At 61.4% G+C, this 14715-nt stretch overlaps 1 protein-coding gene across 1 annotated transcript; it reads left to right on the top strand.

The window, feature by feature from the left end:
• Positions 1-393: 393 nt before the first annotated feature.
• On the top strand, positions 394-12811 carry LOC117796807 (vegetative cell wall protein gp1-like). Its single transcript, XM_034646495.1, has 3 exons — positions 394-500; positions 608-1062; positions 12622-12811. Exons 1-3 carry the CDS (start codon positions 394-396, stop codon positions 12705-12707), a joined length of 648 nt encoding a protein of 215 aa, XP_034502386.1. The 3' UTR covers positions 12708-12811.
• The last annotated feature ends 1904 nt before the right edge of the window (positions 12812-14715 follow it).

The raw sequence follows: 14715 nt of genomic DNA, 5'->3' as shown, positions 1-14715 counted from the left end.
CTTTGTTCCCGGCGGCGCAGTGGCCAGACACCTGTGAGGTCGCAGAGCTGGAAAGCATAGGTGGTGAGAACGTAGCGGGGAGCCCTCTTGTCCCCGCTCCAGCCTTGCACCCCTGGGTCCGGGTGGGCCCACTGACACAACTCAGCCTCGCTCACCCTTCTGCGGGGGAGACTGCGGAGATCCGTCCAAAGGCCCCACAGTGCGTCCGAGCTCCAAACGCACCTCCCCTCCCCCAGCACAGGGTCGGATTTCCAAGCACGCTACTCTACACACACCTCGGCTAGCTCCGGCCTCAGAGGGCGGCGGGGTGGCAGGACGTCGGGGCGCACCTCGGCCTGCGGCACCCTAGCCTGAGGGCAGGAGGCAGGGATAGAAGGCGGGCGGCGAGACCCCATGGGGCCAGAGCCGGCCGGGTCGGGCGAGCAGGCGGGGCTCTCAGCGTCTCCGCAGTCGGGGTCGGGCGTGCCCTGCGCGGTGCACCAACCCGAGCCACATTCAAGGTGAATCATCCTCGGCCCGCCCCCTGCCCCTCCCCGCCTCACGGCACCTGAACCAATGGCGCGGCGCGGGGGGCGGGCGGGGCTCAGGGGGCGGTAAACCCTCCCAGAGTCATTATCTCTGCACTCCGTCGAGTCCCCGCACCTTTGCGCCCGAGCCGGCGGGCCCCTCTCCGGCCGCGCAGTCCCGGGCACCCCGCGCACCCTTTTCCTCGGCCTCCGGGGCCCCCGTGCCTCTCCTGCCCTGCCCCGCCTGCCGCGCGGAGGCGGCTCCTCCTCAGGTGGCAGAGCCGGGGCCTCCCCCAGCAGACCTGTCACCCGACACCCAGGAAGCGCGCGGCCCCATCCCGGCTCCTCTTTGTTCCCCCGCCGGACTCTGCGCTCGGGCGCCGCCTCCTCCCGCGTAGCGCTGTGGAGGTTCGGGGCGCGGGCCTCGGCCCGGACGCGCCTCGGGTTCCGTCCATCTGGCCCGCTCCGAACCAGGGCCCTTTTTGTCTTGTTTTTCCCATGTGGACTCCGCGCGGAGCTGGGAGGCGGCGGTGCGCCCAGCCTGGAGCCGGCGCAGGTGAGTGTCCGGGGCGGGGCCGGGCAGAGCCAGCGCCGGCGAGGAGGAGAAGGTGGAGGCGGGCGCCCCGGGGCGAGCAGTGCTAGAACCCGGGTTGGGCGGGCAGCCAGCCTTCGGGGATGACGCGGCAGTGCGGCCTCCCCGCTCTCCCGCGCCTTCCGGCGGAGGTGCGCGCTCGGCCCCGTGGTCCTGGGTCCCCGGGTGGAGTCGGTCTGCGCCCAGGGTTTCGACCTGGGCCCGGGGCGGCCGCGCGGTTTGGGTGCGGCTTGTGTTTGGCCAGGTGCGTATCGGCGCGGGCCCAAGCACCTCCCGGGGGAACAGATCGGGGGTCGAGTCGGCGTTTCGCCGCCCTGGTGGGCTCAGGTGGAAGCGCAGGGCTGGAAGGCAGGCGCCGACCTGGGCTGGGGGAGAGTTCCTGCTGCGAGAGCTAGTTTCTCCAGTCCCCTCTCCGGGCTTCTTCTACACGTCGTTACCACTTCTGTGGCTCCGGGACGGCCCCGCCCAGTCTCTAGGGGAAAGCAGTTCTCAGACCCCCAGCTCGCTTCTGCTTCGGGGCACCATCCTGGGAGCCTTGGAGCACGCGGCAGAGATACCCTGCCGCCCCGCGCCTACCCCCATAAACTTGGTAGCGTTAGGGAGCACCCGGGGCCCCTGAGCTCAGCTTTGGGGTAGGCGGCTGGATGGCGTGCCTCGGGTCCCTCACCGGTGCGCGCATCCTAGGAACTGGGCAGTGAGGGAGCCGCCCTGGAGTCAAGAATCGCCCAATTCCGCGTGGCCCTCTAGGCTCAGCCATTCGCTGTCCCTCCCCCCAGCCCTGGCATCCCTACTCTGTGTATAGACGTACCCGCGGAGGGTTGGGGGCGCTAATACAGGCTCAGGGCGATTAGGAGCCGGGAGCCGGCCGTGCCCTAATCAACCTCCCCACCCCCATTGGTTAGGTGAGGACCGAGCCTCCCTGTGTTCTGTCGGGCTTCGTAAAGCTCTAGAGGATTAAAAAACCGATTTTCCTCCTGGGGGCCAGGTGGCGATGTCTGCGCTACACGCCTGGTCCTCTGGCGGGGTCACTGGTCTTCACCCCGTGTGGAGAGCCCAACGGGCACTGAGTCGTCGGGTCTCCGAACCAAGACTGAGCCTTCCCAGAAATCTGTCCTGACGGTGGACCGAACGCCCCCAAAGGAACGTGGCCTCACACCCAACCTTCAGCCTAGACAGGCCAGCGCATTCCCTGCGAGGCTGCAGGTTCGGATCCCGGCCCCTGGGCTGCAGCCTCGGCTGCGGGATTTTTTTTTTTTTTTTTTTTTTTTTTACCGCTCATGGCTGCCTCGTGGTGTACTTGAGGCCTTGGCCCCACTCCTGGGGGCCTAGGGGGACCTCTGGAACCGGCCTTATGCAAAGGAGAAAAAAATTCCGGGGTGTTGAATGTGAGAATTTCGTTTATTCGTTTACCTCTACCAGGTGGGTCTGGGGTGCAGTGGCTCCTGGCTGAACTCGCACAGTTCCAGGCGCCCGCATTAGTGGTGGGAGGTCTGGTGACCAGGGCTGCCACGAAAGCAGCTTTGGGTTCCTCCCCTGGGGCCTCTGGGGAGGCAAGGGGACAGGCACCAGGCCCTAGGCATGTCAGAGGGCCCCAGCTGCTCCTAGCCTCTAGCCCCTTGGGCCTGGGGCTTTCGTTGGAGACCGGAGGGATAAGGCCCCCGCCGGTCGTGGGAGGTGCAGCTCAGATCCGGGACTCCGGAATCGTTGTGGACTTGCTGTGCACTTTTCTAATGGAGAGCCGCTGGCGGAGAGGGTGGGCTTTGTTATGGCTGAAGACCGGCCATCTCGGAGTACTGGCCTTGTGTCCCAGCGACCCTCTCCTCCTGTGAGCTCTTTGAACTTGGGAGGATGGGACCTGCTCTGTCCCTCTAGAGGAAGTGGGACTCAGGGAGGTGTCTGAAGGTGGTCCTAGTGGGTTTCTGGAGGGTGGGGCTGAAGAGGGTGGGGTGGTGTCAGGCGAGATCTTGGAGGGCGTGAGGACACGCACACGGTGTAAGACCCTCAAGTCCTCTGGGCGCTCTGGTAGCTTCAGTGTCAGGGGCCTTCCCACCTGGCCCGCAGGTCAGCTCCCCTTTAGGCCACAGCGGCTCTGAAGCTCTTTTCTTTGTCAGGATCCCTCTGGCCAGGGTGGGAGATAGGGACCCGCCTGCTCCCAGACCTTACCTTCATCTTCCCACTCCCAGAAGTAGATATTTGTGCCTTTGGATCTCAAGGCCGGGGCTGTGTCAGATTGCCGTCCCTCCTCCCCGCCGGGCCAGAGAGGTTGCTCTGAGCATTCCCCTTGAACCACAGGCCTCAGTGTTCCCTTTTGATGCCCTTCAAATGAGGCTTTTGCTGCTTTTACCCTCCCAGCTCCCCTTGGCCCTCATTTCAGGAGAGCTGGGAGACCATGCTCCCCTGGGACCCAGGCCTGAGGCTCTCCCAGCGGAGAGCAGGGAGGTACCGCGAGGCTCTGGGGGTTGACCCCGGTGGCCCGGGCCGCGGGTCTGGCACCGCCCCAGCACTGCGGCACCAGGTCCTGCCGCATTGGGCTTTGCAGGGGCGAGGCAGGCGCAGGGGAGGAGCCTGGCCCAGCTCTGCAACTCGCTCGCTGGATGGATTTGGCTTTTAAGCTATTCTCTGCTTACAGAGACCCAGGTCAGCTGCAAAGATGAGGAAAACAGACCAAGTGTCTCCATGGATGCCGCAATTAGAAGGAGCCCACAGGAGCTCCGCAGCCTGCTGCAGCCCTCTTTACCTTCCAGTTCTGGACCCGGGAGAGAGCAGGCCCAGTACCTGCTATCCTCCTTAGTCGCCTGATGCCAGGCTAGCGCCCGGTGTTCTCCCTCACCCACCCCACCTCTCCCTACCCCCAGCTCCCCAAAGAAAGAGAAAGGAATTTCGGGTGATTGAAGTGCCCCTGGGCTGAGGCTTCTGATAGTGTTCGGTGGTGGCCTCAGGAAAGAGCTCCCAGATATTTTGCAGAGGAGGGCTGCACCCCCTGCTGCGGAACTGCCCGGGTGCCTATCAAGATGCAGATTTCTGAGCGGGCCCCCTAATCTGCATTTCAGGGGCCCCTGGGGTGAGTCTGCTGATTACACCCTGAGCTCTTTTGATATCTACCTCCCCTTGACCTACAGTCTGTGCTAACATTCCCTCCGGGGTGGGAGAGAGCTGGTCCCTTCTTTTGTCTAGCCCAGCGCACAGTGGTTGTGGGGAAAACAGGCAGAGTGCCAGGGAGTGACCTCTGAAGATGGGCTGGCCTCTGGAAGGCCAGAGCGCAGCAGTGGGCGCGTGTTGAAGTAGGTCGAGCGTCCCCTGAGGGCGTGGGGAAGGTGCAACCCTGAACGACCATTTGGGCTCCCTTGGACAAAGCGATGAGGGCAGAGTGGGTGAGGATTGAGCATAGGTGCTGGGAGGCGGAGTGGCTTCCAGCAGCCTGGGGTCACTGGGAGAAGCATCACTAAGCGGTTTTGCTAGTTTCTGGGCCAGGAGACTCGCTGTCTGACCCTTCCAGGCTGCTTTCCTAGCCACCCTGCTCCCTAGTCCCCACTCAAGCCTGGAGCGGGCCGAGACTGCCACTCTGCAAAGTCCCCAACCCTCCTGCCGGGGCACCGGCTCCCCTGAGACCGACCCTCTCTCCCCTTCCCCCATTCCTTCCCCAGGGCGCTGGGCACCAGAGGCGGGAGCTGCCACAGTGACTACTCTCGAGGCAGCCACTCTGGCAACACTGATGCAACCTTGCCGGCCCCTCCCTCGCCTCCCTCGCCTCTGCTTTCCTCTGCAGTCCCCTCCGAGCCAGCCAGATGCTGCTCCCCTCGCCGGAAGGCAGCCGTGCCTCCAGCTCCCTCCGTGCCACCTGCTTGGCCACAGAACTTCCTGCCCACCTGCCCTGCTGTCCTGGCCGTGGGCCGCCAGCAGTGATGCCCCGCCGGGGCCGTTCGGGATCGGGGCTGGTTTGGGATGGGAGTCCAGGGAGCAGCAGGTTTGGTTTGCCCCTGGGGCTCTGTTTCTGCCTCACGGCAGGCGGGGGGGCTGGAGGATGGCGGAGACCGAGACATCTTGGAACAGGAGGGCTTGTGCTCAGAGGTCAGGAGAGGCACCCTGGATGTCCCACTGGTCACTGCCCCCTTTGGGGCCTGGCTTGGTGGGCAGAGAGGAGGATCTGGCCAGCTGCTTGCTGCTCTGAACTGGATTTACTCCCTCCCCAGCCTGAAGTAAGGGTGGGCTGGGCGCACGGTGGGTGGGCATTCAGGTGGAGACAGGAAGCACCCTGGTGTGGACATCTTGCCCCACCCTCCCCCAAGCAGTGAGTGTTCAGCCCTTCTCCCCCATTGTCACCACCTCCTGGAAGGTCCTTTGGGGCTGAAACAAGGCATGTCAAGCTTGTGACCGTGTGGGGTGAGGAGGGCTGCTGAGGGCTGGGTGGGAGGCTGGACCTTCGGCCCAGGGTTGCAGGGAGCTGGGAGCGGGAGCGGGAGTCTCTCTGCAGGGTCAGCAGGCCGAGAGCGCGACTCCTGTTCTGTGTATGGCACTGGTAGAATTCACTGTGAACGGTCTCGGTCAGTGAATTACCGAAGGGCCATAAACAGAGCAGAGACAGATCTGCGAGGGTCTCAGGAGCACTCTTCACCCCCTCTGGCCCCGTGGTGGGCCTGGACGTCGGAAATGGGCTGCTTTGGTGGGGCTGGGGTGCAGGGATACCCCCTCAGGTATGTGCCCAGAGGGCCTGCGACACTTCCGATCTGCTTGGCCGATTTTGGCACTAGCACATTTTTGCTTGTGTCTCTCCGCTCTGAGCAATCATGTGCAGTGCCAATATGGGAAAAGCGGGCCTGCAGCCGCGTGCCCCTCCCCTGTGTCGTGTCCAGGCCCCAGGGCTCCCTGCCACTCCCGGGCCCATCTGGCTCAGCTGCTGGGAGGGCTGCAGCCCCGTGGGCAGCCAGATCGCCTTACACGGCCTCGGGCCACAGCAGAGCTGGAAGCCCAGCGGGAGGGGGGGAGGGGGGGCGGGCAGGTCACCATCTGTAGGGCCAGCCCAGGGGGTGCCACGGGTCTGGAAGGCCCAGCTCGGCTCCCAGCTCACACCCTTGGGGTGAGACCTTGACTGGCCTTCTCCGGCAGGAACTGAGGGAGCCAGCTCCTGGCAGTGGGGGTGTCCTGAGGTCAGCCCAGGTGTGTCCTGGGGGCTGTTGTCCGGGGGCAGAGCCTGCCGTGGAGGGGCACTGAGAACAGGGTGTGTGGTGGGCTTGGAGTTGGAATGTGTGGTTTGGGCCCTGGTGGGTCAGTCACCTTCCAGATAGGGAAACTGAGAAGGAAGGCCTGGCTGAAGAGGTTAGTCAGTGAGTAGTTGGGTGAGGCCAGTGTCGCTTTTCAGTCACCAACCACAATTTGTGGGGTGTCAGCCTCAGTGGTTTTGGGCTTTGGGCACTCCTGGCCCCCAGGGCTTGGAGGCTCTCAGCTCTGAAGCGACAGGTCTGGTCTCGGATGGCGCAGACGACAGATACTGAGGCTGTGAGGCCTGGACCCAGCCAGGCTGTCCTGGTGTGAGGCCCTGGTGGCCCGCACTGCAAGAGGCCTGCTGACTGGTCTGGGAAAGCTGTCAAAGCCTGAAGTCATTGACCCCAGGTCCCGATGGAGGAGCTGTTTCTCCCTGGGAGTGAGCCTCAGGCACGGGGTAGGGATGGAGGTGGTGGTGTGTTGTTGAGGCTGTTGGATGCAGGATGGCAGGATCCAAGGGACTGTTCAGCAAGAACACAGGGCTCCCTAGTCCCTAGGGCACTAGCGACAGCCTTGGAGGGATTGGGCCATTTCCCTCTGCTGGTCCCTCATGGTCGCTCCTGGATGTGGTGATGGTGTCCCTGTGCAGAAGCTCTTCTAAGCACTGCAGAGAGAGAAGGGACACTTCTTATTTGCTTATTTATCCCAAGAGGGAGACTTCTGGCCCTGCAGCTGGATCTCTCCTCTGACAGCCCAGTCTCCCCCCAGGGCCTGGCCCTCTGTCCTGGCCCTCTACTCCAGGGCCAAAATGGCTGCCTTGCCTGAGAGCTTCCCGGGCTCCATGCCATCCGTCTGAGGGCCAGGGAAGAAGGGTGTCCAAGGCCTGGGGGGTGTGTGGACACAAGGACCCACCAAGGGGATTGGAAGGCCCCTGGGCGTGACAGTTTCTAGAGCATCCCTGGAACTTCTGAAACGTCTGGCCAAGATTCTGTACCTTCCTGCCTAGCGAGGAGGGGTGGTCCTTCCAGCCTAGCGAGGAGGGGTGGTCCCTCCAGCCTGAGACTAGAGCAGCCGCCCCTAGCCCCTGGGTGGTCTGCAGCTGGCCTCAATTCTGCCTGTGGCTTTGCTGCTGCTTCTGCTGAGCGCTGAGTAGCAGGTGCTGGGTGGGGTGTAGAGGGGCTAGTTCCGTACCTGTTGCCAGCCTCCAGGCCTGGCTGTCCCTGGGACCCAGCCCCAGTGCTCTCTGGCAAAGACCGCAGGCCCTTAGTTTCACCTCCTCATAATTTAGTGGGTCCCAGGTCAGGCCCCAGCCGCTGCTCCGGGTGGGGTAAGTTCACCCACGATAATGACAACGCCAGGCCGGGACCCCTGTAGCCAGCTCTCCCCTCCAGAGGCCAGTTTCCTGGCGGTCGGGGTGGGAGGCCTGCCTTCACCTCCCCCCTCCGCCAGCCTTTGCGCCTCCCCACCCTGTCAACTGGGTCTGAATCCTCCTCTGTGTGTCTCGCGGGAGTGACCAAAAGGTTCCACCCACGCCACGGGCAGCTCAGCTAGGTAGACGTTTGATCTGTGCAGTGCCCTGTGCCCCGCAGGGGTTCCTGTAGTCTCACCCAAGTCCCTCCCGCGGCAGCTGAAAGCATTTTCTTTCTCCTCCGAGTGGGGAGGTCTCTGGGAAGCACTTTGCTCTGATTTTTGGTGTTCAAGAGCAGCGGGGCCCGGTGCCCACCTCCCCCCCACGCAGGGCCCCTGTTTGTCTGTGGGGCTTGGACCTTCTGGAGATGGCAGCTCCCCGAGGGACTGTGTGAAGTGGATTTTCCAGCCTCCCCACCCCTCCCCCACTGCTCCATTTGCTTATTCAGTCCCAGCCATTATCCCGGGCCCTGCCGGGGCTCTGCGAAACGCGATCCAGCCCCATTGATCGCGGGCGGGGGCTGCACAGTCCTGCCAGTGAAGCCAGCCGCCGCGCGGAGAAGGCGCCCTCCCCAAGGAGCCCAGCCGGCCGGGCGCTCTGGGCAGGCCTGTGGGTGCTGCCCCGGCAGGTGGGGACCAGGGGCACACACTGCACAGAGAGCAGGAGTAGCTTCCGGCCTCATCACTGGCCCCCAGGAAAAGCCAGGACCAGGAGCCCAGTTCCTGCAAGTGTCCCCAAACGGGCCTGCCCACCCCACAGTGTCGGCCTTGCCCGGTTCTGGGAACCTTGAGCACCAAGCAGATGGCTCTCCGACCCCCTGGCCTGCCGGCCCTACCCCGGGCTACAGCTGCCCCATCCTTGCCCTGCAGGAGCCAGAAGCTGCGGAGGGGCCATGGCCGAGGTCTCCCGCTCCTGGGGACACAGCAGCCCTAGCGGTGGGGTCACTCTCCCTGGCAGCTACTGCGTCCTCTTGGGCTTCTGGTTTGGAAAGGGGTCTTTTTGGGATCTGGGCTTACTGCCCACCGGGCTTTAGGTGACTAGATCCTTCCAAGCCTCCGAGAGCTGGGCCTGCATGTTCCCTGAAGGCTCGAGGTGACCTTAGGTGGCTTCAAACACCCCTTAGGAAAGGGCCTGCCTGCATCTGGGGGATGTGGGACACAGAAGTGTGCTGTCCTTGGGGTAAGTTTCCTGGAGGCCTGGGGAGGGGACACTTTGGGGAGTAAGATGGAACCCAACCCCCCTCACCCCTGCCCAGGGGTATCCAGATGGGCAGGGCTGGAGTCAGTGGATACGGTGGGCTTTATGCTGTGTGGATGAGATGTTCAGCGAGTTTTGATGTGGCTCGTTTCTGCCACTGACTGGCCAAGATGAGCGAGTCAGTGAGCCCTGAGGCTACCTGTGCGGGTCCTGGAGGAAGGGCACCAGCCCAGGGGTGGGCCCCCCCATCCTCAGGGAAGAGACCCCAGCTGTTTGCCTCTCTGGGGCTTGATATAGAAGAGTGTCAGGTACAGAAAGCTTCTTCCCTGAGGGGCGGGGCAGCTGGTGCGCTCTAGGCCCTGGGGAATAATGGGGGGGTCTCCTGGGATCAGATGAGACAGTGACATGGGGTGCTTGGTCCATGTCAGAGCATGGCCCCCTTTACCTCTGTCAACCCTAGGGTCTAGGCAGAGGACTGCCTGGCGTGGGGGTGCCCTCTAGGGTTCCCCCGAGAGAGGGTGGGGACAGGGCCTCTGTCTGAGCTGGGTCCTGATAGCTGCCATTTGTGTGTTCCCTCCCAGCAAGGTCCCAGCACGGTGGGACTGCACAGGGAGCCGCTGGGGAGGGCTGGGCTCCCACTGGAGCCAACTGGAAGGATGTGACCTTGTTCTGGGGCAGGGTGGGGGGGAGGGGGAAGGGTGCCTCCTGCCGCATAGTCCCGGGCCTCAGATCATGCTAACTGTCCCTGTCTCTTCCTCAGCATAGGCAGCTGCCTCTAAGCCCCCTCCGCTCCCTGGCCCGTTGCTGCTGCTTGCCTCCCCCCGTTTTTGGCAATGGTAGAACTCACACTGGTGAGGTCATGGGATCCGGTGGTTCTAGACTTGCCAACTATGGTGTGAGGCTCAGCGGGCAGCTCTGCAGCCAGCCGCTGATGGAGGGACTGCGCCGCCGCGCTGCACCTGCTGCCCCCCACGGGAAGGAGGGAGGGACGCTGGTCCCCGGGTGCCGGGCAGTGGCAGAGGGTGGGTGCAGCTGGAAGTGACACTCAGTTTCCCTGCATCCCCCTGAGGTCACAGGTCTCCGAGTCAGCTGGGAAGCTGTCCTCCGGCCTTTGGGGGTGCTACCAGGAGGGCTTGAGGTGCAGCCCAAAGTGAGGGAGTTGGGGTGGGTGGCTGGACTCAGGAAGGAGGGAATGTTTGGAGTTATGTACCCTCACCCAGCTCTTCTGTTCAGGGTGGGCTCTGAGGCCTCAAGGGAGGGTCACATCACTGAGAGTGGGGCTCCCTTTTGGGCTATTGGCCGGGCGGATGAGGGCAGGCCATCCATCCATGGGCATCTCCGTAGTCTTGCTGAAGCAGTGGAGGGATGGATGGGGCAAAGGCCCTGGAGATGCGATGTTGTGGGGGGAGTGTTTAAGCCACTTGTATAAATGCAGGATGGGCTCCCTGGGGAGTGGGCAGTCTGTGGGCTGGACCCCTGCGTCCAGCTGCAGCTCTGCGGTGGGTTGCTAATGTCTCAGAGCCTGGGATGCAGGGGATCTCTGAGACAAGCCAGAGGGTCAGGGACCCAGCTTGGGTCAGGATAGGTGGCAGTGTGGTGGACAGAACTGTTGGAATTTTCTGTGCCCCAAGAAGGCTCGGGCAGCCCCAGGACTAGAGCTGCACGTGTGTGGGTGAGGGGAAGAGAGTATGTTCAGACCCACAGCGAACAGTACAAATAGAAATGCAACGGCCTTTTCCCTGTGCCCCAGCCCTGCATTTCCTGGGAGCCCCCAGCCCTTGCAGCTCCAGCTGTCTTCCCCTCACCTGCTGTCAGAGGGATGAGAGTGGTTCCAGCCACTGGGGCAGGGCGGGCAGACGTCCCTCGGCTCGCGCCAGGCTCTGGACTCCATGCAGCTGCAATGTGTTCAGGAAGAGATGGGCTGAGTAAGGAAGGGGGGGGGTGCGTCCCCAGAAGAGGACATCTGAGCCTATGGCTCTTGGAAACGAGAAGAAAGACTGTCCTCCCACAGGCTGCAATTGATTTTAAAAACCTGATAAATTATGTGCCAGACATGAGGAGGATGAGGGTTTGTTCCTCATTGTCAAGCATTTATTAAGCACCAACTACCTACCAGGCAGTGCCTAAACACCGGGGGCTGTAGTCAGAACAGGCAGTGGGAGGAAGGGTGAGAGGTGCACCTGCAGGGACTCGGGAAGGGGGATCTCAGGAGGAGATGGAGGAGACACGGGGACTTCGGGGAGGAGGAGAAAGAACGGAGCCCGTCTGAGAAAGTGCAGGTTTTGTATGGGGAAGCAGACCTCTATGTTCGCTTTTGGCCCTGAGGACGGGGGTGGGGGGGGGAGTCTTGGAAGGCAGAGGGGTGTGTGATCTGGTGAAATGGATGGAGGGATGAGACCAGGGGCGTGGGGGGTGGGGGCACAGGTATGGATCCAAGGGTGAGATGGTGGCCGGGCCAGGTCAAGGCTGTGGGACTGGAGAGAGAAAGTACCTGGAAACAGACACCCCGGGAAGCTGAGGGGGCATCCTCCTGCCCCCCGGTCTGAACGGGCTCTACTATAAGCCACGCCCGATCCATGAGCAGTGAACCCTCCGTACAGTGACAGCGCCCGTGTGACTGCTAAGTAAATGCCATACTTGGAATGAATTTATAGTCAAAGCCCGTGGAGGGGCGCCCAGCGAGGCCAGGAGTGCCAGGTCCTTCAGCGCCTCTCCCCTGCTGTGGGCTGGCTACTCTTGGGTCTGGGACAAGCAAGCAGGAGTGAGACGATTCCTCCTCCTTGGTGGGGAGGGCAATTAGAAGAAGAAACCGGGGAGCTGGGGACGGATTTAGTCGTGGTAAAAGCTACGGATCTCTCAGCACTTTACTGCGTGCCATGTTTTCCCGATTTCAATTAATCCTCAGGACTGTGGGCCAAACAGGGTTAGGACGTGCAGCACCTTGACCTTGGTGAGAAGCAGGGAATTTGAGCCCTGGCCATCTGCCTCCAGAGCTGTGAATCGCTGCTCTGCACGAGGGGCAGGGAGCTGGCTGGGGACACTGGCTTTCTCTGTGGGGGCCCCAGTTCGTGCCCCAGCCTCAGGGCCATGGTTGCTTGGGGGGGGTGTGGGGGAAGGCCTGGACACCATCGCCACTGCTGACTAATCTGACCGTGACAGCCCTGTCCCTGCACCACCAGCAGGATAAATCCAAGCGCCTTACCTAGATCGAGAGGCCCCGTGTGACTGGGCCTACCAGGCAGTGTGCCCCCTTCTCACCGCCCCGGCCTTCCCCTCATGCTCCCCTAGGAGATTCTGTGCATGTCTGCGTCTGGCCCCCTTACCTATTCCTGAGCTCTCCTAAGCGCCGGGAGCGTGCACCCTCCCTTGGGCCTGGCCCTCGCCGCCTCACTTGGAAGCATCTGCGAATGGGTCTGTTTCTCCATCAGCTGGAAGCTGTTTGAGGGCCAGACTGTCTCACTCCTCCCTGGGCACCTGGGACCACGTGGTAGGGGCCTGGCATGGGTCAGGGAGGCCCTGGAATCCCATAGGGTATTGAGTTCTGCGTGATCTTTTCTTGGGCACCTCTGTCATCCTGGTCACCTCCAGAGTCAAAGCTCCCCCCTCACAGTGCCCCCGTTGCCTCACCCCAGGTCAAAGGGGGGTGCTGCTCCAGGGTCAGGGTCTGGCAGATGGCTCTGGCCTGAGGACTAAGGTGGCAGGGACCCCATCTCTTCTAGGTCTGGCAGCTTTCAAATCACAGGGTCCTCCAGCAAAGTGCCATCAAAACCCCATGCGACAGGCTCCCTGTGAAGACCAGCCCTAATGCAGGAAGATGTCAGCGGCCACGAGTGGATGGATAATCCTGGTTGGATGCTAATGGCGAAGGCTCGGGCCTGGCACACAGGCTTCCAGCGGGGCGGTGTGGACAGCAGGCAGGTGCAAACAGTCAGATGGTGTGAGGTCCTGGGCCCCGAATAAGGAATGGCCCCCCGGGGAAGGGGGGAGCCTGTGGGCTTTGAGTGAAGGCAGCAGCTGAACTGAGCTTGGAGGAGAAGGTCTGGGGAAAGAAGCAGGCCACAGCTGGTCCTGGAGAAGGAACAAGCCGGAGCCACCTGATGGCAGGAGGAGGGGAGCTTGAGGCCAGGGACGTGCCCCTCAGTCTGTTCAGACTGAAGGACGTCAGTGCCAAGGGGCGATCCTGTTCTCCCCATGGCCCTCTGCGGCCAGGATACGGAGGGCATGTGGCCGACACAGCTGGGTCTGTACAGAACAGTGGTCTCCGTGGGGGGTGAGTTTTGCCCTTCTGGGGGACATGTGGCAATATGCAGGGACTCTCGATTGTCCTACCTGGAGGTGGGGGCTGTTCCTGGCCTCCAGTGGGTGGAGGTCAGGGAAGCTGACACAGCTGGCAGCGCCCGGGACACCGCGAAGCAGAATGAGCCCCAGTTGGGGCTTTCCGGATGGAAAGAGAGGTTAAAGCAGCAAGCTGACCTCTGAAAAGAAGGGTAAAGCCCTGTGTGTAGGTTAAGGAAAAACCTCAATTGCACAAGGGTAAGAAGGGAGACCAGACTACTGAAATGAAGGCAGAAGAAAGATCTGGTGGCTTTGGTTGACCACGCATTGACCCGGGATGGCACTGAAGGGACAGCAGCAGGTTACGGGAGGTGAGCAGGCTGTCTCTGCCTTGGTTGGGATCTGGTACCATCTTTAGAGGGTCCGCAGCAGAGAGCTGGGCCAGACGAGTGACATTTCGGGTGCCCATACGCCCTTCTGCGTCCTTATACATTTAAGAGACATATTTTAGGGGGAGAAAAGGTATTTTAGGAGGGCCTGGCTGGCTCAGTTGGAATACCATGTGACTCTTGATCTCAGGGTTGGGAGTTCAAGCCCCACATTGGGTGTGGAGATTACTTAAAAAAATAAACTTAGGGGCGCCTGGGTGGCACAGCGGTTAAGCGTCTGCCTTCACGCTCAGGGTGTGATCCCAGCGTTCCCCCACATCAGGCTCCTCTGCTGTGAGCCTGCTTCTTCCTCTCCCACTACCTCTGCTTGTGTTCCCTCTTTCGCTGGCTGTCTCTATCTCTATCGAATAAATAAATAAAAAAAAATCTTTAAAAAAATAAAAAAATAAACTTAAAAAAAGATACTTTAAAATGCAACTTTTTTGGTTTTCACTGGGAGGGTCATTCAGGAAATCTAGTCCACTTTATATTTGGAAACCGCTCACCAATCTCCAGGAAAAGCTGGAACTGGACATTTGGGCTGTGAAAAGGTTTGGGTGGGAATGTGAACGCTATTTTCAAATGTTTGCAGGACTGGAGGCATGACAGTTCGCTGTGACTGCAGGGGCAGTGGGCTTTACAGAGAGGCGACTGCTTGTCTCCCAGAAGAGCTTCCTTATGTCCGTCAGGCCGTGACTTAAGACAGGTAAGCTCTCCATCTCTGGGGATGCTCCCGCAAAGGTGTTGGGGTGCTGGGGTGGGTGGCAGCCTTAGATGGGAGCTGACCAGTTGCCTTGTCTTTGTGTCAAGCGTCACTTTATATGTTGAAGCTGGTTCCTTGCCCAAGTGTGGGTCTCTTACATCTCCCTAAACTCCTGAGCTGTGACCTAGGCCTGATTCGGCTCCCATGCACACAGCTTTTTAAATGTACATAAACACCATTGTGATGGACAAGCTGCAAGTTAATTGAAGAACTTGGATTCATAATGGATGTGTCTTTTCTCAAACAGCAGATACTGGAAAGCCAAAGTCTGCAGCAGTAGGGCTGGCAGGCTGTGGGGTTTTGTTGGTGGATCTGTCCCATAGAAGGTTCTTGAAGCTCTGCCATTC

The sequence above is a fragment of the Ailuropoda melanoleuca genome, chromosome 1, assembly GCF_002007445.2.
Source record: "Ailuropoda melanoleuca isolate Jingjing chromosome 1, ASM200744v2, whole genome shotgun sequence".
In the NCBI taxonomy this organism is placed as follows: domain Eukaryota; kingdom Metazoa; phylum Chordata; class Mammalia; order Carnivora; family Ursidae; genus Ailuropoda; species Ailuropoda melanoleuca.
This window is presented reverse-complemented; position numbering and strand designations above follow the sequence as displayed.